We start from the raw sequence: 24110 nt of genomic DNA, 5'->3' as shown, positions 1-24110 counted from the left end.
TAGATTTTGGCATCGGTCCAAACAAGGTCAAAGTCAAACATCAAAAAATATCTTTGAAATAGCTTTCTTACAAATGAATAACAAGAAGAACTTGAATTTTTGGCGCTGGCAGCATCGCCGTCGATGCTGTTGACATTGAGTTCTCTTTGTTAGACATAATCATCTATCAAAATGGTCAACATCTTGGAGTAAATCTTCAAACACAGTGGTGTATTTGTGTCTTTTTGCAGGGGGTCTGCGTGGAGCAGTTCGAGGAGGCATGGTCGGCTTTGCATTATCAGAACTGTATGCCTTGTACAATAACTGGGACCATGTGAAAGGCAGCTCCCCCAGATTTTATCAAGAATAAAATGTTCACTTGGTGCAAATTTTCACTTCATGTAAAATGCTGCATTTCCATGAACTATAAATAGCAGATTTGTTAATTTCTGTTCTTGATGGGTTTGTGTTTTATGGAGTATATTACAGCGGAGTGCAAAATGTTGTGTTTTTTTTTCTTTGTTTTTTTTTTTTAAATGAAGAAACCAACAAGGCATTTAATGCAAGTTCAGAAAAGGAAAATAAATAAATCTGAATGAATATATAATGTGGGTTTGTATACTGACACTTTGAAGTACTCTACACTTCCTGGTTTCTTGGTTGAAATATTGAGAGTACACTATTTTGAAACTGTTGTGTTCTGTGGTTCATGATTTTACTTACAATATGAATGGGCTTTGGGTTTTTGTTTTTGAATTAGTGAACTATTGCACTTTGGAAGACTTATAATTACATGCAGTTATATATGATTTTTTTTCTGAATTGTTTGTGCTAATAAATACATAACAGCCTGTTTTTATGTAAACTATTGAGTCAAAGATCAGTAATAATGATTCAATGTAGAAAAGCCCATGTGGTGGTGTGTCCCCCCCCCAAAAAAAAAACGTAAAATAGACAAATGGACGCTAATCTATTTTACCTAATATTCAATATTTGTACTATGCATTAGAAACATATGATCTGATTTAACAGGCAGATACACTCCCTGGGGACATGACTTCGGCGTGGAGATAATTAACGTGACCTTGTGTCAAGTTTTCATTCTGTATCAGCACAACCGGTAATAAGGAGGAAATTGACATTATAAACTAATCACAATGCATTGTAAGCATAAAATGATATCTCCTGAAAACAACAAATATATATCGGACACGAACACACATACAGTGCCCTTCACAATTATTGGCATCCCTTGTAAACATTAGTTGAAAAACAAAATCCACCTTTGGGTGAAGTCGCTTCATCTCACGCTGAAAAAATGAGAAGCATCTTACCTTTAATTGAATTAAATTTATTCAGAGAAAAACAAATCCCTCATCAAGAATATTATTTTCAATAAAAACATGTGCCGTTATTATTGGCACCCCTGCATTTAATACTTTGTACAGCCTTCCTTTGTCAGTAAAACAGCACTGAGTCTCTCCTCTAACATTTAATAAGGTTGAAAATACAGAGCAGGGCATCTGAGACCGTTCTTCTTTACACAATCTCTCCACATTATCCAGGGTCCGAGGCCATCTCTTGTGCTCGCTCCTCTTCAGCTCATCCACAGGTTTTCAATAGGGTTCAGGTCAGGACTGAGATGACCACATGGCAGAAGCTTGATCATGTGGTCAGTTAACCATTTTTATTTATTTATTTATTTATTTATGTTTTTGTGATTTGGACATATGCTTTGTATCATTGTCTTGCTGGAAGCTCCAACAACGACACAGTTTGTTTACTTGCAGAAGCAGCCAGATTTTCATGTAAAATGTTCTGGTATTTCATGGAGTCCATGATGCCATGTATCCTAACAAGGTTTCCAGGCCCTGTGGAGGAAAAACAGCCCCAAAACATCACAGAACTTCCACCATATTTTACAGTAGGGATTGGGTTCTTTTCATTACAGCCATTCTTCTTTTTATGCCAAACCCACCTTGGGTGTTTATTGCCAAAAAGCTCCATTTTTGTTACATCAGACCAAAGAACACGGTTCCAGTCAAAATTGTCATAGCATTTTGCAGACTTCAGGTGCTTACGTTTGTGGTAAACTAAACAGAAAAGGCTTTTTCCTGCACACCTTCCAAATAATCTGTTGGCATGAAGGTGGCATGTGATGGTGATTTTGGAGACTTGGAAACCCCAAGACTTTACTTTTTCTTGTAATTCACCAACAGTGATCCTTGGGGAATTTTTTTTTTTTTTTTGCCTCTCTTACCCTCCTCCTCCTCATTGTACGTGGGGGCAAAATAATCTTGGGTCCTCTTCCAGGCAAGTTTGTAACAGTTCCAGTTTTTACTGTTAGGGTAATAATAAAAAAGTAAACATTTTCAGGCGAGTAGCTATTTTTTATAGTGGCGCTAAGTGCACACAGAGCAGAGCCCTGTACTTTACAGAAATGCATCGACCTGACTTTTTGATGGCTTTGACTGTTTGACATCTGTATGTACGAACGTGTAACACCACGAGGAACCTGATCGTAAGTGCAAGGCCGCGTATCTCAAACACTTGACCACTGGACAACAAAATTTGTATCATTTACATAAGATAGATGGGCTTTTATCCAGCACTTATTTTTAATTTGCTTTTTATAAAATAATGTAGGATTATTTACTAATTTTTACAGAAAAGATTCACAATTTCATATAAAACTAGTTAAAACAGTTTTATTAGACCAGTAATTTGTTGGACACTTCACAGTTTCTGTCATGCAAGGGCGATAGTTGGATGTAATCACATGAAGAGTTTTACTGAAAGCATGCTAAGAAACAGATCCAAAACAGAGACAACGGCAGAGTTGAAAACCAGTCAATGGTTGAGTGAGGCACAGACAGGATATCTCATCTCATCTCATCATCTCTAGCCGCTTTATCCTGTTCTACAGGGTCGCAGGCAAGCTGGAGCCTATCCCAGCAGACTACGGGCGAACGGCGGGGTACACCCTGGACAAGTCGCCAGGTCATCACAGGGCTGACACATAGACACAGACAACCATTCACACTCACATTCACACCTACAGTCAATTTAGAGTCACCAGTTAACCTAACCTGCATGTCTTTTGACTGTGGGGGAAACCGGAGCACCCGGAGGAAACCCACGCGGACACGGGGAGAACATGCAAACTCCGCACAGAAAGGCCCTCGCCGGCCACGGGGCTCGAACCCAGACCTTCTTGCTGTGAGGCGACAGCGCTAACCACTACACCACCGTCCCGCCCAGACAGGATATCAGAGGTAATATAATATCCACAGTCCAAAAACACAAACAGGGTCAAAACCAGAAAAACAGTACAAAATACAAGGCTTTCACAAAGTCCATGTTACTGAGAGTTCTTATGTGTCATTGAGCTCTAATCAGGAACAGGTGCATGCTAATTAGGTCTAATGACACATGGACATGACAGATGTAACCAGACAACTGTCTGACATATCAGGTTTGATATTGGATGGTAACTACATAGTAATGCTGTAAAGTGAAGGTGCTGGTTCACTGCTGTCCACCAGTCTTACCATAATAAACGTCATGGTGTTTCTGGCGCATGGCATGTGGCGTCAAAGAAAGGAATAAATATGTATTTATAACTGTGATGCACATCTCATTATTTGTGTCACTGTCACAAAACAATGCAGCAATTTACTGATGTGAATTACACAACATGACAATTCAGTGGTTCATATGCTATAATACAGTGGTGTGAAAAAGTGTTTGCTCCCTTCCTGATTTCTTTTGCATGTTTGTCACACTTAAATGTTTCAGATCATCAAACAAATTTAAATATTAGACAAAGATAACACAAGTAAACACAAAATGCAGTTTTTAAATGAAGGTTTTTCCAACCCCAATTCCAAAAAAGTTGGGACAAAGTACAAATTGTAAATAAAAACGGAATGCAATGCTGTGGAAGTTTCAAAATTCCATATTTTATTCAGAATAGAACATAGATGACATATCAAATGTTTAAACTGAGAAAATGTATCATTTAAAGAGAAAAAATTAGGTGATTTTAAATTTCATGACAACACCACATCTCAAAAAAGTTGGGACAAGGCCATGTTTACCACTGTGAGACATCCCCTTTTCTCTTTACAACAGTCTGTAAACGTCTGGGGACTGAGGAGACAAGTTGCTCAAGTTTAGGGATAGGAATGTTAACCCATTCTTGTCTAATGTAGGATTCTAGTTGCTCAACTGTCTTAGGTCTTTTTTGTCGTATCTTCCGTTTTATGATGCGCCAAATGTTTTCTATGGGTGAAAGATCTGGACTGCAGGCTGGCCAGTTCAGTATCCAGACCCTTCTTCGACGCAGCCATGATGCTGTAATTGATGCAGTACAGTGCCTTGAAAAAGTATTCATACCCCTTGAACTTTTTCACATTTTTCCACCTTACAACCACAAACTTAAAAGTTTTTTATTGAGATTTTATGTGATAGACCAACACAGAGTAGCACATAATTGTGAAGTGAAACGAAAATGATAAATGGTCTTCAAAATTTTAAACAAAAATCTGAAAAATGTGGTGTGCATTAGTATTCAGCCCCCCTGCGTCAATACTTTGTAGAGCCACCTTTTGCTGCAATTACAGCTGCAAGTCTTTTGTGGTATGTCTCTACCAGCTTTGCACATCTAGACACTGAAATTTTTGCCCATTCTTCTTTGCAAAATAGCTCAAGCTCAGCCAGATTGGATGGAGAGCGTCTGTGAACAGCAATTTTCAAGTCTTGCCACAGATGCTCAATGGGATTTAGGTCTGGACTTTGACTGGGCCATTCTAACACATGAATATTCTTTGATCTAAACCATTCCATTGTAGCTCTGGCTGTATGTTTAGGGTCACTGTCTTGCTGGAAGGTGAATCTCCTTCCCAGTCTCAAGTCTTTTGCAGCCTCCAACAGGTTTTCTTCCAGGATTGCCCTGTTTTAGCTCCATCCATCTTCCCATCAACTCTGACCAGCTTCCCTGTCCCTGCTGAAGAAGAGCATCCCCATAGCATGATGCTGCCACCATCATGTTTCACAGTGGGGATGGTGTGTGCAGGGTGATGAGCAGTGTTAGTTTTCTGCCACACATGGCGCTTTGCATTTAGGCCAAAAAGTTCAACTTTGGTCTCATCTGACCAAAGCACCTTCTTCCACATGTTTGCTGTGTCCCCTATATGGCTTCTGGCAAACTGCAAACAGGACTTCTTATGTCTGTCTTTCAACAATGGCTTTCTTCTTGCCACTCTTCCAAAAAGGCCAGATTTGTGGAGTGTACGACTTATAGTTGTCCTGTGCACAGATTCTCCCACCTGAGCTGTGGATTTCTGCAGCTCCTCCAGAGTGATCATGGGCCTTTTGGCTGCTTCTCTGACCAGTGCTCTCCTTGCTCGCTCTGTCAGTTTAGGTGGACGGCCATGTCTTGGTAGGTTTGCAGTTGTGCCATACTTTTTCCATTTTTGAATGATGGATTGAACAGTGCTTCTTGAGATGTTCAGAGCTTGGGATATTTTTTTTATAACCTAACCCTGCTTTAAATTTCTCCAGAACTTTATTCCTGACCTGTCTGGTGAGTTCTTTGTTCTTCATGATGCTGTTTGTTCTTCAGTGTTCTCGAACAAGCCACTGAGGCCTTCACAGAACAAGTGTATTTATGCTGAGAGTAAATTACACACAGTAGGACTCTATTAACTAATTGGATGACTTCTGAAGGCAATTGATTGCACTGGATTGTATTTAGAGGTATCAGAGTACAGGGGGCTGAATACTAATGCACACCACATTTTTCAGATTTTTATTTGTTTAAGATTTTGAAGACCATTTATCATTTTCGTTTCATTTCACAATTATGTGCTACTGTGTGTTGGTCTATCACATAAAATCTCAATAAAAAACTTTTAAGTTTGTGGTTGTAAGGTGGAAAAATGTGAAAAAGTTCAAGGGGTATGAATACCTTTTCAGGGCACTGTATGTGGTTTGGCATTGTCATGTTGGAAAATGCAAGGTCTTCCCTGAAAGAGACGTCGTCTGGATGGGAGCATATGTTGCTCTAGAACCTGGATATACCTTTCAGCATTGATGGTGTCTTTCCAGATGTGTAAGCTGCCCATGCCACACGCACTAATGCAACCCCATAGCATCAGAGATGCAGGCTTCTGAACTGAGCGCTGATAACAACTCGGGTTGTCCTTCTCCTCTTTAGTCCGAATGACACGGCGTCCCTGATTTCCATAAAGAACTTCACATTTTGATTCGTCTGACCACAGAACAGTTTTCCACTTTGCCACAGTCCATTTTAAATGAGCCTTGGCCCTGAGAAGACGTCTGCGCTTCTGGATCATGTTTAGATACGGCTTCTTCTTTGAACTATAGAGTTTTAGCTGGCAACGGCGGATGGCACGGTGAATTGTGTTCACAGATAATGTTCTCTGGAAATATTCCTGAGCCCATTTTGTGATTTCCAGTACAGAAGCATGCCTGCATGTGATGCAGTGCCGTCTAAAGGCCCGAAGATCACGGGCACCCAGTATGGTTTTCCGGCCTTGACCCTTACGCACAGAGATTCTTCCAGATTCTCTGAATCTTTTGATGATATTATGCACTGTAGATGATCTCATCTCATCTCATTATCTCTAGCCGCTTTATCCTTCTACAGGGTCGCAGGCAAGCTGGAGCCTATCCCAGCTGACTATGGGCGAAAGGCGGGGTACACCCTGGACAAGTCGCCAGGTCATCACAGGGCTGACACATAGACACAGACAACCATTCACACTCACATTCACACCTACGGTCAATTTAGAGTCACCAGTTAACCTAACCTGCATGTTTTTGGACTGTGGGGGAAACCGGAGCACCCGGAGGAAACCCACGCGGACACGGGGAGAACATGCAAACTCCGCACAGAAAGGCCCTCGCCGGCCCCAGGGCTCGAACCCAGGACCTTCTTGCTGTGAGGGGCTTCAGCTTGAGGTCACGAACAGATGGCCAGACATTCTTCTTCAGGATTTTTTGGTAGACAGCAGAATTCATGGTTCTGTTTACCACAGCAAGTCTTCCAGGTCCTGAATCAGCAAAACAGCCTCAGACAATCACACTACCACCACCATATTTTACTGTTGGTACAGTAGGATGATCCTTTTCTGAAATGCTGTGTTACTTTTACGCCAGATGTAATGGGACATACACCTTCCAAAAAGTTCAACTTTTGTCTCGTCAGTCCACAGAGTATTTTCCCAAAAGTCTTGGGGATCATCAAGATGTTTTCTGGCAAAACTGAGACGAGCCTTTATGTTCTTTTTGCTCAGCAGTGGTTTTCGTCTTGGAACTCTGCCATGCAGGCCATTTTTGCCCAGTCTCTTTCTTATGGTGGAGTTGTGAACACTGACCTTAACTGAGGCAAGTGAGGCCTGCAGTTCTTTGGATGTTGTTGTGGGGTCTTTTGTGACCTCTTGGATGAGTCGTTGCTGCGCTCTTAGGGTAATTTTGGTCGGCCGGCCACTTCTGGGAAGGTTCATCACTGTTCCATGTTGTCGCCATTTGTGGATAATGGCTCTCCCTGTGGTTCGCTGGAGTCCCAAAGCTTTAGAAATGGCTTTATAATCTTTCCCAGACTGATAGATCTCAATTACTTTGTTTCTCATTTGTTCCTGAATTTCTTTGGATCGTAGCATGCCGTCTAGCTTTCAAGGATCTTTTGGTCTACTTCACTTTGTCAGGCAGGTCCTATTTAAGTGATATCTTGATTGAGAACAGGTGTGGCAGTAATCAGGCCTGGGTGTGGCTAGAGAAATTGAACTCAGCTTTCCAAAGACGTGATAAACCACAGTTAATTTGTTTTGTTTTTTTTTGGGGGGGGGGGGGGGGATCACTTTTTCACACAGGGTCATGTAGGTTTGGATTTTTTTCCCCTTAATAATAAAAACCTTGCTTTAAAAACTGCATTTTGTGTTTACTTGTGTTATCTTTGTCTAATATTTAAATTTGTCTGATGATCTGAAACATTTAAGTGTGACAAACATGCAAAAAAATATAAATCAGGAAGGGGGCAAACACTTTTTCACACCACTGTATATTCAGGTTAATTTTGTGCCCTTGCAAATATTTTGCTCATACACTCAATCAGGAGATCTGCTTTTAGGCGCTGCATAAATATCTATATTTACCATTCTCTGACTTATGAAGGTCAACACACTTGTCCCTCATTAGGTTTGCGTGTTCTCTTATCTTGACAGATGATGAAAGGAATTTGGCCTCTGTGTCATATCAGTTCATCAGGAAGTCATGGATTATAGCTGGAAAGTTCCTACACACTCCAACTCAAATATGTACAATTTAAATGGGAAACATGCTTCAGGTATATTGTGTTCATTATAATTTCCAGGGGTACCAAGAATAGTGGCACATGTTTGTTGTTGAAAATTATTTCTTGATGAGGGATTTGTTTTTGAGTAAAATTTCAATGAAACGTTGGATTTTTCTCCTATTTTCAGTGGGAGATGAAGGGACTTCACCAAAATGTGAATTTTCTAATCCTTTTTACTAATCTTTACAAGGTCTTTACAATGATTATAGAGGGCACGGCCCACCTAAATTTTGAATTATTACAGAGAATAAAATATTTAACTGAACACTGACACTGATTCCATGACTGAGGTTACAGTGAGCATGTCAGAGTACATTTACAGCTACTGCATAAACAAATCAGCCATTTTTAAGTCAGGGGCCAGAGATAAGTAAGCAGTTGTCTGTTTTGTACCAAGCCATGTGCCAGTAAATGAATAATTTATACACAAATGTGTTAAGAAAAAACCCTGAATTAATTCCAGATGTTACATTTATGTCTGAAGTCTCTTGCTATTGTCTTTCAGTGAGTACAAAAGCCATATCAATGCCTCATGTTCACATCAAAGATCCAAATGGGGAAAAATTGTGATCTGTGACTTTGATATTGGCATGGATGTTGGTGACAGATGGACTGGTTTGAGTCTTTAATAAACTCCTGGGAGTTTCTCCCTCTCTCGCACGCACACCAGCTGTTTAGTCTGTGCCCATGATGGCATCAGATTCTTGATGCTGGCTGATAGCAATGGAACCTGACGTGGTCTTCTACTGTTCATCCACATCAAGGTTCAATGCTTTGTTTCACAGAGATGCTTTTCTGCTTACCACCGTTGCAAAGGGTGATTTCAGTTACAATATCAAGCAAGGAGTTTCAGCCCCCAGAACTCAATCTGAGTGGTGGGTTGTTTGTGCACCCAACCCCCCCCCCAAAAAAAACCCCTCACCACTCACAGATTGAGTTCCACTCCTGTCAGCCAGCATCAAGAATCTGATGCCATCATGGGCACAGACTAAACAGCTGAATGCCCCCCCCCCCTTTTTTTTTTTTTTGGAAGGGAGGGAGGAAGAGATGGTTTCTATTGCCTTTTCTTCAGCTGGCCAGTTTGCTTTGGCCAGTCTGTACCCAAATCTGATGGGCCATCTCTCCATAATTTCATGCACTGCTGGCACACCATTTGCTGATTAGGTGACTGCACAAATGAGTAGACGCAAACAATGTTCCTAATAAAGAGCTCAGCAAGTGAATATGTAGCATCAGAATCCCCCCCGCCCACCCAGAGAAGAAGAAGAAAAAAACAAAAACACAACTCTCCAATTTAAAATGGAGATGTATGTAAATTTGAAGTGGATGTATCTCACTGGTTGGACATTAAATAAAACCAAACGTCTGAATATTTGTTCTCACTTTAAAGTTCCCAGCAGAACACAGAAAGTGAAACTTAAAATACTTCCTCAGTCAACAAGAGCAAAGACAGAAGGGAGTATTACGGTGTTTAAATATATTTATTAAGAGTTAGATTTTCATACAGATCGCAGAGAACAGAAAGCGTATCAGTAATAATACTCCAAATAGCATAGGTGTAGGATTCATCTGCGATACATTTGTGCATGAATGAGACAATGGGCTTAAAATAAGGGATGATATTTAAAAAAATAATAATAATCACTGGCAGAAGAGTGGTATTAGTCACATTTTGTTACCATGTATTGCACCAAACCCTTGGTCCTTTTAGGGAGAGCTGGCAAAGTTTATATAAGGTTTCCTGTTAAATCTGCTTCACATTTGCTTTATTAATCTACTGCAAAGAAATACATCTTCAAGCCACTGCAATCTAGACCACCAAAGCTTTGAGAAACATAGGAGACCAAAGGAGAGAAAAAAAAACAAGCACTTATACCTCAACATACTTTCTAACTTAGGTTTGCTACACTGTATTTCAGGAGTTACTGTAGGATGCCTACTCAGTAGTGATGGTCAGAATAAAACCAAACTCAGATTGCCCCATTACACTAACAAACCATAAGTACAGGAAGGTGAGCAATTATCAAAATATACTGTGCAGAATATTGGACTGTGCGCACTAAATTCAATCTGCCGATCTTTGCCAGTGGGTGCCAATTTAAACAATTTCAGCTTTCCATACTGGAAGAAAACTCTGCTCGATAATCCAGAGTCATATTATCAAAAATCTAAAGACGTATACGTCAGACAAAATGCACCTCAGGCCAGCGGAATGAAGTGTGTGAATAAACCAGCTTTTCCTCCTCTGGGTGTACAAAAACCTCTCACCTCTTGATCAGCTTTGTCATTATTATTCCCACCCATCACTCAATCCGTCAGTCTCAAAGATAAAAGAATAGCTGGACCTGATTTATGACCTTTACATTATACGGTCATGTAAAGTTTGTTTCACTGGCTTTCTGCAGAAATAGGGTCATTGATTTCCGTCTGTAATGAGCTGAACTACACAATGTGTTAGTTGGTTGCATGGAAAGCCTTATTCTCTCCTGACAGCAGTGTTGAGCTAAAACTTAAACAACTAAAATAAAAGTTAGGAGAGACACCTTGAATCCTAGAGAAATTTTAAAATAAGGCAACAGATGATTCTATGAGGGATGACCAGCAATCAGTAGGTCCACCAAAGGATTACTGAATACGATTCAGTTTTCACACCTGAAAAAGAAAAGCGGTTTTATTTCTTCCACAAAAGCAGACATTTCCTTTTAACCAAATTTAGAATTTCCTGTGTCATAAATAGTGCTGGCTCTCACCTGTATAGGTGTATGATGTAACCACTTCTCCTTGTCCCCATCAAGCTTGAGACAGGAAAATAAATCACATACTCTGGGAAGACCAAGCCTGTCCTGTAAAGCATTGGGGTGGGGGGGAAAAAAAAAAAAAAAATCAGCTTCACATCATATAATGAAATAATTTGGGGGATTTTGCAGTAAATTACGGACTACTGCCCTACCTGCTGTACGTTGGCCCGCTTCCGTAGGAGCCATTTGTCCTCTTCTGCGTCTGGCTCTGGCGTGGTGTTCTTGCAAGAGATTTCTGTGCATTTCTTTTCAGGCAGCACCCAAAGGTCAGGTTTCAGGGGTTTGTGGAAGGGACTCTCAGAATCTCCGAGCAAATTAAAGCGTGAGCTCTTCTCACAAGTGGCTCTCTCTTTTCCATCCAGCTTACATGGAAAAACCCAGCCTGACAGAGAGGATAGAAACGGAGCTTCTACCCTTTTGCTGGGATGCAGCCAGGCGTCCAAGATGGCCTGCACCTTCTGCTCCTGTAACATAGCTGGTTTATTGGCGGCGTTCTTGTCCATAGGCACACCATTCTTGTCTCTGCCTTCCTTCTTAAGCAGCCAGGCACTCAGAGCCTCCTTGCCACAGTTGGTGTCACACACACACTGTGCAAAGCTTGAACATTTCTCATTGGCTTTGCAGGTATTTTCTATAGGGATGGTCTGCTGGAGCCAAGCTTCCAGTGGATTAGGACTCCCAGAAGACACAGTGGGAGTAGTAGGAGTAACAGCACTTGAAGGTGGGGGAGTTTTCAGGCACTTGAGCTTCCCCAAGTTCTCAATCTCCACTGCCTTGACACGTGAGGCACAGCATGAACCACAGTCTGATTTTGGAAGCCAGTCAGCAGGACAGAAGGTCTCATGGAAGGGTTTGAACACCTGCTTCCACTTACCTGCATCTGAAACAGGACTGGTCTCCAATGACTTGTTGGTTTTGGGGGTGATGAGCCAATCATCAAGAGCCTCAGTGTTCTCAGTCTCCTCATCACTCTCCATTTGGACTCCCTCAACATCATCTTCCAGCAAGTCATTCTCCTCAATCTTCTCGATGGAGAAAGCAGAGCTGCTAGTGCTGGCAGTGCTGTTGGTTCGCTCACGTGCAGGTGACTTCTTCAGGAGCCACGCTTCTAGATCTTTGAGCTGGCCCCATGCCTTCTGGAAGTCCACGGGGACAAGTGGGCAATGTGCCTGGAAGGAGGCAAGCTCAGTAAAAATTAACTGGCCTTTCCCCATGGCAACAGTCACAGAAATTCATGATGCAAATCTTGTGGGATCACCAAGCTTGCAAATCTAAAGAACCCAGGTGCCTTTAGTATCTAAACATTTCAATATGATGTTAACGACTCATAATAGCACTACACTGTCACCCAGAAGAGAACGGGTTCACTTTTGAGTCCCTTTCTTCTGAAGGTTACCTAATGTCTTCGGGTACCTTTTGTTCATTAGCAACTCATCTAAAGCTGCATTGTAACAATATCCATTGGAAAAAGTGATTATATAAATACTTTGACTTGAAGCCAGGAAGTTATGTAAAGGACCCAAGTGCATACCTTTTCCCTTCCAAAAAAAAAACCCCACCCACACACTTAGCATGCATTTTCTATGGCTAATTTCCAGTTACCATGCTCTTACCCTCCAATTATGATTAGTTTTGGATCTCGGACAATGGTGGATTCAAATTGTTGAGCGCCCCCCCAACTAACTTCATACAGTGATTTTCTCCAAGTAGTTTTATATTCAAGTACAGAGAAAATATCTATTTAAATATTTTTAAAAGGTCAAATTGGCACCCAGCCCAAAAAAAAAAAATCTCATACCATACAACAAGACTAATCCATCCAAGAAGAGCTAACCATTTTTTTTCTATCACAAGTAACCCTTGAATTTAAAGATCAGCTGAAGCGGTCTGAAATATTCACGTTGACAGCCATGTGACCCGCCACAAGAACTCACCTGAAGTTTCTCTTTTGGGGTTAACAGCCAATCCTGAGGGTTATTACTGGACTGGTATCCAATTGGAGTACTGGGCACAGGCCTGCTGGTGAGAAGCCATTCAGCAAGTGGACCTCCCCATTCTTCCAGCTTCTGTAAAAACATAACCAGGTAATTTACACCAACACAAGGAGGTAGGACAACCCAGAAATGCCTGCACAAGTCACATAGTGCTACAGAAACCTGTAGCGTGTAAAGGACAAACCTGTCTCTTTGTAGTGACGGGGCAGTTCTGTACAAGCCATGTTTCCTCAGCAGAGCGTGATCTTTGACTGGTTAAGCCAGAGGCAGAGGTCTTCAACATCTGCTGAAATAGGCAGGTAGAGTAATGAGTGTGATGACAGTTCAGTGACGCACATTCTATTCCCATCAGCCGGCACGCACACAGTGCAAGTTTAAAAAGTCAATTTACATAAAAGTTAATAGCACACTAAACATTTAAATGACAATACAACAGTGAATTAAAACCCATTTTAACTTCTGAAAGTCATTCTACACCAACAATCCAAAAGCAAAGAAGGGTGAAAAACCATAAAAGGCATTTAACAGCAAGCGCGTGTTAATCAGAACAGATGAGCAAACCTGGGTGGAAATGGTCCCAAAAGAGGTAATAGCTTGGCGCAAGGAACGGGCATCTGCTTCAAAACTCATCTCTGGTGTTTCTTCAGGACTCAGACTCGCGCCAGAAAACCTGTACAGGGCAGAAGAGTTGTAACGCTCTACAGCTCCTTGCCTCCGACATATGTAGCATTATTGCATGGGTGTGAGCTCAAGCTTTGCCTCTTTGAAGGGCAGATAAGAACTGAGGCTTAAACCACTACAATTAACGTTCTACCTCGTAAACAATAATTTAGCTGGGTGAAGCAAACATGCCAGCTAAACCAAAGGCTTCAAAAGAATCCAGTGTGAGCTGGGGCTTACTTTTCCAAGCAGCTAGTGAGTTGGCTGGCAAGGCCGCTGTTGTTGGAATTTTGTAGTTGATGGATGAGGATGTCAAACTGGCCCCGGAGCTGCATTTATATAAAATAAACAAACACCCAGAGGGTTGCACAAAGAACATAATTACCTTGACTACCACAGACTTCAGTATCACATCTAGAACGAAAAACTGCAAGTTTATAACATTACCATGTCTGACCAGTACATCATTTCCTACTAAATTACATATCAGGTTCAAGAGAATCTGTAGTGTGTGTGTGCGCATCAGTGACAGACTGACCCAGTGGAGCTGCTGTAACTGCTGCTGTAGACTTTCTGCCTTCAGGTGCTCCAACAGGTCAATCTGCTCGAGCAGCCAAACCTCCCGCGAGCGCAGCGTCTCCAAATGCCTGCTGATACAGCTGTGAAGCTGAGACTTCACCTGAACAGAAACAATATTTCAGACAAATTTAGAACAAGCAACTGAAAGTAAATGGAAACAAAATGTAAATATAGAAGGAAGAAATAATAAGTCTCTCCCCCACACACATGAGCAGAGAGCATCCTGTACCTGATTACAGGAAACAAGATTTTATTAGTAGTCTGACTGTACCGAAATAAAGGTTGTGGATTTCTTATAAACACACAAGCTCATTGTCTCAAATCTTGGTTCGGTGAAGATTAAAAAACATTTCCATGATAGAAATACCTAACTTTCCTCCAGTTCCAGGTGAAAGGAGTTTATGAAGAAATTTGATACAAATCTCAACCAACAGGGAATATGAAGCTAAATATTCATCTACATATGAGGAAGAACAACCCTTCTTGGCTGTCGTGTTAACGTATCAATCACACAACGTAGATAAGTGATCCAGGCTTAGAATGTGTTAGTGTGCGGCAACTAACCAATACCAAGGCACAGAGATATTGGAATACGTCATCCAAGCACAAGTTTTTCCCCAGACTTTTATCACATGATACAGCATGCATGAGGGTGTGGAGGAATTGGTAATCACCACGTCATTTGCTGTGTGCTTCTGATTAAAAAAAAAAAAAAAGCCCCCTTTCTCTGGCTGTATTACAAAGGATTAGCCAAAGTGCCTGAATAAAGACCTCCTAATCAACAAATGTTTACAGCGCAAAGCAAAAAGGCAAAGCACAAAACACCAGGCAGTCAGTGAGGAGTTCAGCTGGAAAAACAGAACACTGATGCTGCAACTTCAGGTCAAAAACCAACACAAACACGAAACAAAAAGGTCCAGTCAAAAACAGTAAGGAATAATAAATAACTTATACAGCACTATTTAGCAATGGCAGATCAATAGCGCTTTACAATTCAGTTACAAAATCAAGAAAAATACATGTTTACATGTTCCATTAAAATATATTTTAAAAGTATCCAAATACATAAACAATTACAAAATATACGTATGACTAATAAAGCCATACGTAATACAGAAGACTCCTAAAATTAAGTAAAAGCTTGCTTGAATAGATACGTCTTTAACGCTGTCTTAAAATCGGTCAGTAATTCCATGTTCCTAATTGACAGTGGAAGACTGCTCCATAACGTTGGTGCTGCGGCTGTGAAGGAACGCGCGCCAAGGGTTGTTCTCATCCTGCCATTGGGATGCTTAAGTAGAATGCCATTGTTCGATCTCAGGCGGCATGACGATTTGTCCTTGATGTTGAGCTTACAAATACATGATTGTGCGAAGCCATGGATGCCCTTGAAAGTAATTAAAAGTACTTTGAATTGGATATGATAGTGTATGGGTAGCCAATGCAACTGATACGACGACGGAGTGATGGGTGAATATTTGCCAACATCCAGTATTAACCTTGTGGCTGCATTTTGGCGATCTGCTCTTTAGGGAGACCATACAGCAAACTATTGCAATAATCCACCCTACTTGTAATAAAGACATGGACTAAGGTAACTAGACAGTCTTTAGACAGGTACTTCCTTATGCGTCTTACATTGTGTAGATGGAAAAAAAAAAAAAAAAGCTGCTTTACAGAAGTTCATAATGTGTTCTGACATGCCCAAGTTTGAGTCCAGCCAGTAGCCAAGATTCTTTACATTGGAGCTAGACTCAATCAATTCAAGACGTGACTTGACAAAGAATCAGCAGAACCAAAGGCCTTTTAGTTGAAACAGCAGTGGATTTACGACATGCTTAAAGCCCCTCACCTCTCTCGAGTTTCCCCTGAGCTGGGCCTCAGCTTTAATCACTCCAGCTATGGCCTCCTCCAGCTGCGCTCGAGCCTGAACACACTGTCGCAGGGCTGCGTGCTCTTCTCCTGGTGGTGACATGCTGCAGAGAAACAAATTTGTCATTTGCATTTCAAATTTCAGTTTCAACATAGTTCTTGCATGTAAACTGAACTCCGTTGACGAGAATGATAATGCTTTCAGCACTATACAGGGCTCGAGATCGGAGGAGACACATTCACTGAACTGCAGCAAAAGAACACCGTGTTCATCAATAGCGTGCTTGATTTCTGCTGAAAAACAACCAGCTCTGTCACTTAACACAAACAGCCTGACAAAGGCACATTCCAGTTACCTGAACAAAAAGCATGTTTCAAGAAACACACACAAAAAAATAAGGCTATTGTGTGCCTTTCTACCACAAACTGCTAAACACTCGCACCTAACTTTCAAAGCCTAGCCATCAACAGTGAGCCGATTTACAGCCTTGTTTTTAATTATTTTATCTCTCCATTTTTTTTTAAAAATTCATTCATGTTTAGGTAATATTGCTGTAGGACTCACAAAATAAGCATTCCACTGTACTGTCTAGTACTCATGATAAATCATGAAATGCATTTAAGTGAATTTACAAAAATAACGTGCTAAAAAGAATTCATTCAGTAAAACTCAGTTAAAAATAACCCAGCAAACAAAACAGACGCCGAGAGCTAAAGCCATCTCCGAAAGCTGCAAAAGGTCAAAGACAAATTTTTGTTCAGCAGCCAGTACAGCTATTTAAAAACTAAAAACGTGATGCAAAAAAAAGCTTCATTTTTACTGAATCAGAAAGATGAGCCATTGTTTTAAACTTGTTAAAAGGCATTTTCCCATTAAAACAAAAAATTACAGATTTATCAACTGGATATTTAGTTAATTTCCTTTATGAAAATGAACATCTCGAAAATAGAAAGTTAATGACTGTAAAATGTAAGTTACATAAACAACCTGACAGTTATTAGATATTTAAATGTTAATGTGTGTAAAAGCAAAAGGTCTGAACAGAAAAAAAGAAGAAACTGGGAACAAACAAACAAGGTTAAATCTAGTGCTCCCAAATCTGATCCATATTAAAATGGGCAGTTATAACAAAAGTGTCACTCATTAAACTAGCAGCAAATTCAAAACCACAACAAAACAAGGTGTTTGCTAGTTAGCCAGCGTTATAGTTTAGTAAACTAGCTACAATAGAATTTAATTCAGCCTTTAACGCCACTGAATCCCAGTTTAATACTAATAAACACTCCTGTGACAGTAATGAAGGTTAGTTTCCATGGTGAGGCCTAACCCGGAAGTGTCCGTGTGGAGAGACTGCGGTCACTACATCATGACTGATTCATACCTCGTCCAGTCAATCCGCTCAGTGACACAACCGAAATCCTTCAGCGATGTTATTTTGTCTCTAACAATCCTTAACACACAGCTTTAATTATCGAACTTCCTGATTTATACCGCCACCGGGGCCTCAACCGCCTTTCCTCCCGTCACCTCCTAAGACCCGCCCTAATTCGTGGATTGGCTTGTGCACTACACTTGCTCACACTCGCAACCAATCACAGAGCGTGAAAGGTGGTGTGACGTCTGATGGGCGGTGGATGGAACGTTATCGCGCGCGGCGCGCAGCTACGTCAGCACCCGGTGCGAGATCGCCTCCACCAGCACTGTTCCATTTCGCACGTACACCCCCGGGTTGCCAGATTTGCAACAAATCCACACCGCTTTTCCACCAACATGCATTGATTTAATTAAAAAGTATGTACTTAATGAATGCTATATGTACTATCGTAACGTATTAGCGAACACTCTTGTCTCAACCGAAAGTAAAAATTAACTCCGTCTAGGTTTCAGTAAATAATCAACCAATACAGCCCTCACAGTTTCTTCAACTTTGTTCCAACTTCTGTACAAATAACCCGTGAATAGTTAAAGATTTAAAAGGGTGAGATTATTAACGAAAACCGAATGTATGCCATCATAAAGCGGCTAGAGATAATGAGATGAGAATGTATACTATGACTTTTTGTTACACATATCTGGCAACCCTGAGGAAAAAGGCAGAAATATGCTGAGCTGGACAGTGAAAGTGGGAAAAGCAAAAAAAAAGGAGAACACTTTCACAACAGTTTCTGAGTACTGCGAAACAGCATGCGAAAGAAATGGAGGGAAAGACATTTAAGTTTGGTCACGACTTGTTACTCCGGTTAACTAGACTATAGTGTAGTATTAAACAGACAAAAACAGACATGACTGTGAAACAGCATGTACATGAGCACATCTGGGTGATTTATGAGTCCAGAACGCCACTGATTTAATTAAATCATCCATCATTTATACAGCAGGATGTTTAGCATCATGACCCACAAAAACGAGTTGTGTTCGTGCTTTAAAAATGTAGTTAGTTGGGTCGAGACCCTCATTAAAGACTAAACAAACGCACTACAGTAAACTTGGATTAACTTTCCGTTTAAACTAACACAGAATATTAACATAATAATAATAATAACCCTGTGTGTGTCTACATTAGCCAAGTTAGCTCATTAGACATTAACATCCTCAGAAAGTGTCCGGACCTACCTCTGATCTCCTCTGTAGATGCGTATATATTTGGATACCAAATAATTATTCGTGCAGAAGGTCAAAAACACAAACAGGTAAATTCCACACAGCCAAAATACCAAACGTGCTTTTGAACCATTAAAAATGGTTCCGTTCGACTAAAGCAGATTTCACAAACATGCGCACCTTCTAGTTAACGGAGAAACGATGCCATCCACATGAAATATAAAACGAAACATTTTTAAAACGTCATTGTCTCGCGATAATACCGTCGCCTGTTCTTCTTCGGCTTCATAATGCACGCTATAGACGGCTTACCGCCACGTGCTGGTAATAAGCGGTATGACAGCACTGCTGGAACAAGATTGAGACAGAAAACCAAATAACCATAAATAAGTACATAAATACTTAAAAAAAAAGCAAGCACCGGGGGTTTCCCCAGAGGACTCCTGTATTTCTTCCTTTGAAGTGCACTACTCCCCCCAACCCTTACACTTACCCTAACCCCACTTCTCCCCCCTGTCCTATTCTTTTATATTTGTATATATAAATACTTAGTTTATTTTAATTTATCTAGAAGTTTTCTCTATTTCTTTTCTCTATTTATCTGTAATGATGCTGCTGGAATCTTAATTTCCCTGAGGGAACCTGCCCAAAGGGATCAATAAAGTTTTATCTAATATAATCTAATCTAAACTCTGATTTTGATAGTAAAAACAACTTCAGTATTGTCCACGTAAAGTCTAGATCATAGTGGGGGGGGGATGTAAAATAGAATAGCTATTGTTTGTAGATTTTACGGATATAGTTAGCTTTCATTTTGCAAGAATTATATTGTACGTTATTACTCTAAGAATTATAGCCACAATTCAAAGCTTTGTGCTGCCACCTGGTGGTAGCAACATGTCATTGCAGGGAGAGGTTTGATTCACCCACAGAGCACAATGGCGCAGCAAAATAAGGTGATCCATCCATCCATTATCTGTTAGCCGCTTATTCTGTCCAACAAGGTCGCAGGCAAGCTGGAGCCTATCCCAGCTGACTACGGGCGAAAGGCGGGGTACACCCTGGACAAGTCACCAGGTCATCACAGGGCTGACACATAGACACAGACAACCATTCACACTCACATTCACACCTACGGTCAATTTAGAGTCACCAGTTAATCTAACCTGCATGTCTTTGGACTGTGGGGGAAACCGGAGCACCCGGAGGAAACCCACGCGGACACGGGGAGAACATGCAAACTCAGCACAGAAAGGCCCTCGCCGGCCACGGGGCTCGAACCCAGGACCTTCTTGCTGTGAGGCGACAGCGCTAACCACTACACCACCGTGCCGCCTGACCAGTTGATCACATCACACACACACATCACATCACATTATCTCTAGCCGCTTTATCCTTCTACAGGGTCGCAGGCAAGCTGGAGCCTATCCCAGCTGACTACGGGCGAAAGGCGGGGTACACCCTGGACAAGTCGCCAGGTCATCACAGGGCTGACACATAGACACAGACAACCATTCACACTCACATTCACACCTACGGTCAATTTAGAGTCACCAGTTAACCTAACCTGCATGTCTTTGGACTGTGGGGGAAACCGGAGCACCCGGAGGAAACCCACGCGGACACGGGGAGAACATGCAAACTCCGCACAGAAAGGCCCTCGCCGGCCCCGGGGCTCGAACCCAGGACCTTCTTGCTGTGAGGCGACAGCGCTAACCACTACACCACCGTGCCGCCCCACCAGTTGATCAAATCCATAAATCCATTTTAGTGCTATTTTAGAAATTGGCTGTGTTTGAATGGTTGTATTTTAAGCAGGGCTTTGAACCGGAATTTTTTCCTATTGGTTCGTTCCGAACAGAAACGGAATTTTAACGTTTCCGGTTTTGGGTTCCACCATTAAATAGACGTTCCCGAACCGGTTAGAACAAAAAAATTTCGTTCCCGGAACGGTTAATTACGTTCCCTGTCAGCTGTTTAACAAATGGCTATAAAATTGTCTCTGTCTCATCCAGCTTAAGCCAAATGTAGGCTAATTCTATTACAACCTTCATTAAATAAGACAAGAAATAATTCAAAACAATTATTATTTCAAATGTTGGCGATTTGGATTCTCAGTATGTCTTCCCATCTACACAAACAGAAAAAGTGCCAAAAATGAAAGAGAATTCGTTTAGTGTGTTACCAAAGGCTAGTCAGGCCCTATAGACCCTTTTCAGTCACGTGACCTTCGTAAACGCGACCACCATTTTGGACATGTAGCGGACTTCGGCTCGAATTGGTTTGAATGCGAGGAAGGCGACAAACGGAGAACATACAAGAAAAAGGAGCGAGATGCAGAAAATACCTTCGCTATCCAGTGACGTAGGGCATTTACAGGGCGAGCAGAGGGAGAAATAACAACAGTAACGACACATTAGCAACGCCGTACAGAAATAACGGTTTATGGCACAGACCCTTTCGGTTCTCGCTCATCTAGCTGCTACAATGACTGCTTAGACTGCAACAATAATACCGAACACACATTTAAGTATCCGTCGTAAGGACGTGAAACTCGTCGAGTGACGAGTGTGTTCATTGATAAGCTAACACAATCTAGACATACCATCACACTGCCCTGGCGCTGTGTACAGTTTACCTTCTACGGTTTGTGCACTCGCTATTTGCCATTACTTTCTCCAACCCAGTGTTACAGATTACAGGGAACGGCCTGGATTTAAGAGACAAATACATGTTCCTCTTGTTTTGAACACTTAGCCCATGTTTACATTAGACCGTATCAGCGGATCATCAGATTAACGTTTTTAAAAGCGATTAGTGTGCACACAGCAACACCAATACACGATTCGTCTGCACACAGCAACACCAATACACGGATACGCTCGGCTCCGCAGGCATCCTGCACTCCAAATCACTCCGCCCTGAACAGCGAGTGCCCTCTGGAGGGTGCGCACTCCGGCCCTGCGCAGCTCACACAGCGCGCGAGTGAAGCGCACGAGCAGTGATTCGGGACTGAGCCGCTGTGTGTGTGATCCCAGCGCAGATCACTTACCACTCGCAAGTGGAAGGATGGCAAGCCTAAAGACAATCGTTTTTTTTTTTTGTTACAGAGTCAAGAGAGGTGTCGGATCACCGGATCCAGTGTAAATAGCTGCCGGAGCCAACGCCCGAGGTTCCGGAGCGCGCTCAAATTAAGCGCTGTTTGTAGGACACTGCCTCTGATCTGTCCTACAGTCTACCAACAGCAAAGGAACACAACGCTAGCTAATGTCATTAGCTAATAGCTACTACAGAAGAACAAAGAGGTTACAATGGGTTATTTTAGCCTATTTGGTTACACACTCGCCGCCACAGAATGTTAACAGCAATGTAATGCCTTTTCTGGCTAATTTTATTCGTCTTACCTCCAACAAAGTGGTCACTGCACAAGCGCTGGTATGCCGAGGGCTGCCAATCTGTTTATGGCCGCTATCCATCTTCTCCGTCGGGATCCGATAAAATGATAACCCTTGCCTTGTTTGTTGATGGTTACTACATCCAGGTGCACAACAATATAGTGGCATGATGGAAGTCTTGCTGAAAATAAACACTTTCTTTGCTGCCGTTCCTCAATGCTGGCTGTGGTAAACTACTGGTAGTACACGTCCAAAATGGCGGCCGCGTTTGTCGTGACGTCACGTGAAAAGGGTCCATAGAGGGCTACCGCATGACGTCACCGCGCCGCGAGATTTTGTTAGGCGCCATATTGGAAGTACACATCTATGCAAGTACATACATTCATAACAAACTACACCTGAAATGTAGCCAGGGCCGGTTCTGCCCTAATCTGGACCCGGATGCAACATCGCGCAACCCCCCCCCCCCAAAAAAAACAGTCTAAATCAGGACAACCATCACATAACTATAACTATAAACATTTTATATCAACTATTTTAACTAAATGGGCTATAATCAAGCCACGGCGGGCTGCCTCAGAAAAGTACCCATTTGTCCTACCTTAAAACTCGTTTTGCATTTTCTGCCTCCTTTTTTGTATTTTCGACCCTCCGTTTATTTTCTTTCCTTTTCTGAAAACCCGATTTGTGTCCAGACATTTTGTTCTGCGACCAACGAACTAACTCGTCAGGTCTCGTCTCTCGAGCCCGCGATGATTCCCGTGGGAAGAGCAACAACTGATACATTTTTACAAACAGCCAATAGGGAGGTTGCAACGTTCAGGCTCTTCTTTGCTCAGACACTCAGTAATGCACTTACTCACTAGTAGTCCACCTTCCCGCTCTCTCCATTCAGTCAGCGAACGTCACACAGGAAGTGAACCCCAGCGGGTCATAGAAACTTGCGCAGGAGAAGAATGACCATTTGTAGGCTACAGAAACTTTGAGGAACGAAATAAAAACCGGTATTAACCGGTTACCATTATTTTTAATAAGCGTTTCTGTTCCGGAACATAAGAAATAATAAAGTTTCTGGTTTCGTTTCTGTTCCATGTGAAATAGAAAAAGTTCCCGGTTTTCGTTTTCGTTCCTTGAACCGGTTCAAAGCCCTGATTTTAAGAGATTGATAATTTAACTTTTTATTTGATAATTTGGTTTTTAATGGATAATTAAAAAATTTGTTCCAAAAATTGATAATTAAACTTTTTAATTATGCTGACAAAAAACACTTTTTTTCTTTCAGTGTATAAATGTGAACACTCAGGGAAACGACAAATCATATTGAAGTCGCTTACAGCAAGGCAGAAATTAAAAGTATGGTTAAAAACATAGTTAAGGGAAAATGGCAAACATTATGGGACAATGGCCAGACTGGGAGACAGTTTTATAATATCCAGAACAAAGTGGGAAAGAGCAGAAACACCAACAGAAGTAAGGAAGAGGAGGATGCTTTTTCGAGAATGAGGTTTGGACACACAAGATTAAATAGTTCTTTGGTGATAATAAAAAAGCATGCAGATGGAAACTGTGATTTCTGTGGCAGCCCAGAGTCTACAGAGCATGTTATTTTGCAATGTCCTAAATACCAGGAAGAAAGACAAAGATTAATTTTACAGTTGCAAGGGAAACAATTAGTGTTAAACTTGGAGGACATTCTGCAAAGAAGTACAGGTGAAATCTGCTTCAAATATGTATTTAGCTTCTTCAGGAACACAGGTTTTAAACTGAAGTATCACACCCCAGTCCAGCTGGGGGCGATAATGCACCATTGAAGCGAGTTGCCAACCGCCATAAAACTGGAAGAAGATTAGA

The 24110-nt window shown here is 41.5% G+C and overlaps 2 protein-coding genes across 5 annotated transcripts in view; one reads left to right on the top strand and one right to left on the bottom strand.

The window, feature by feature from the left end:
- The window catches only part of timm23b (translocase of inner mitochondrial membrane 23 homolog b (yeast)), a 36107-nt gene extending 35725 nt beyond the window's left edge, over positions 1-382 (top strand). The window contains 1 exon segment of the mRNA XM_060924941.1: positions 231-382. Within this exon segment, the coding sequence (XP_060780924.1) occupies positions 231-349 (119 nt within the window). The 3' untranslated portion in view covers positions 350-382.
- A 9439-nt stretch (positions 383-9821) lies between these two features.
- On the bottom strand, positions 9822-19018 carry ncoa4 (nuclear receptor coactivator 4). 4 transcript variants are annotated; one of them, XM_060925563.1, is made up of 10 exons: positions 18877-19018; positions 16243-16366; positions 14350-14490; positions 14052-14140; positions 13713-13821; positions 13336-13437; positions 13092-13223; positions 11310-12326; positions 11110-11202; positions 9822-11011 (listed from the first exon to the last, which is right to left on the bottom strand). In XM_060925563.1, exons 2-10 carry the CDS (start codon positions 16363-16365, stop codon positions 11006-11008), a joined length of 1812 nt encoding a protein of 603 aa, XP_060781546.1. In that variant the 5' UTR covers position 16366; positions 18877-19018; the 3' UTR covers positions 9822-11005. The 4 variants fall into 4 exon arrangements, with proteins under 4 accessions (XP_060781546.1, XP_060781547.1, XP_060781545.1 ...); XM_060925564.1 differs by lacking the exon at positions 18877-19018 and adding an exon at positions 17591-17805; XM_060925562.1 differs by lacking the exon at positions 18877-19018 and adding an exon at positions 17645-17805.
- Positions 19019-24110: the final 5092 nt, after the last annotated feature.

Source organism: Neoarius graeffei, chromosome 7, assembly GCF_027579695.1.
Source record: "Neoarius graeffei isolate fNeoGra1 chromosome 7, fNeoGra1.pri, whole genome shotgun sequence".
In the NCBI taxonomy this organism is placed as follows: domain Eukaryota; kingdom Metazoa; phylum Chordata; class Actinopteri; order Siluriformes; family Ariidae; genus Neoarius; species Neoarius graeffei.
The sequence above is the reverse complement of the archived record's forward strand: the minus strand, read 5'-3'. Positions and strand labels throughout refer to the sequence as shown.

Bases quoted from the DNA above. Each gene is read 5' to 3' on its own strand.
- ncoa4 (XM_060925563.1), bottom strand. From the start codon at position 16,365: ATGTCACCACCAGGAGAAGAGCACGCAGCCCTGCGACAGTGTGTTCAG. The intron at 13,822-14,051 runs GTAAGCCCCAGC...TGCCCTGTACAG, and splicing joins CTCACTAGCTGCTTGGAAAA to GTTTTCTGGCGCGAGTCTGA. The intron at 13,224-13,335 runs GTTTGTCCTTTA...ATGTTTTTACAG, and splicing joins CCGTCACTACAAAGAGACAG to AAGCTGGAAGAATGGGGAGG.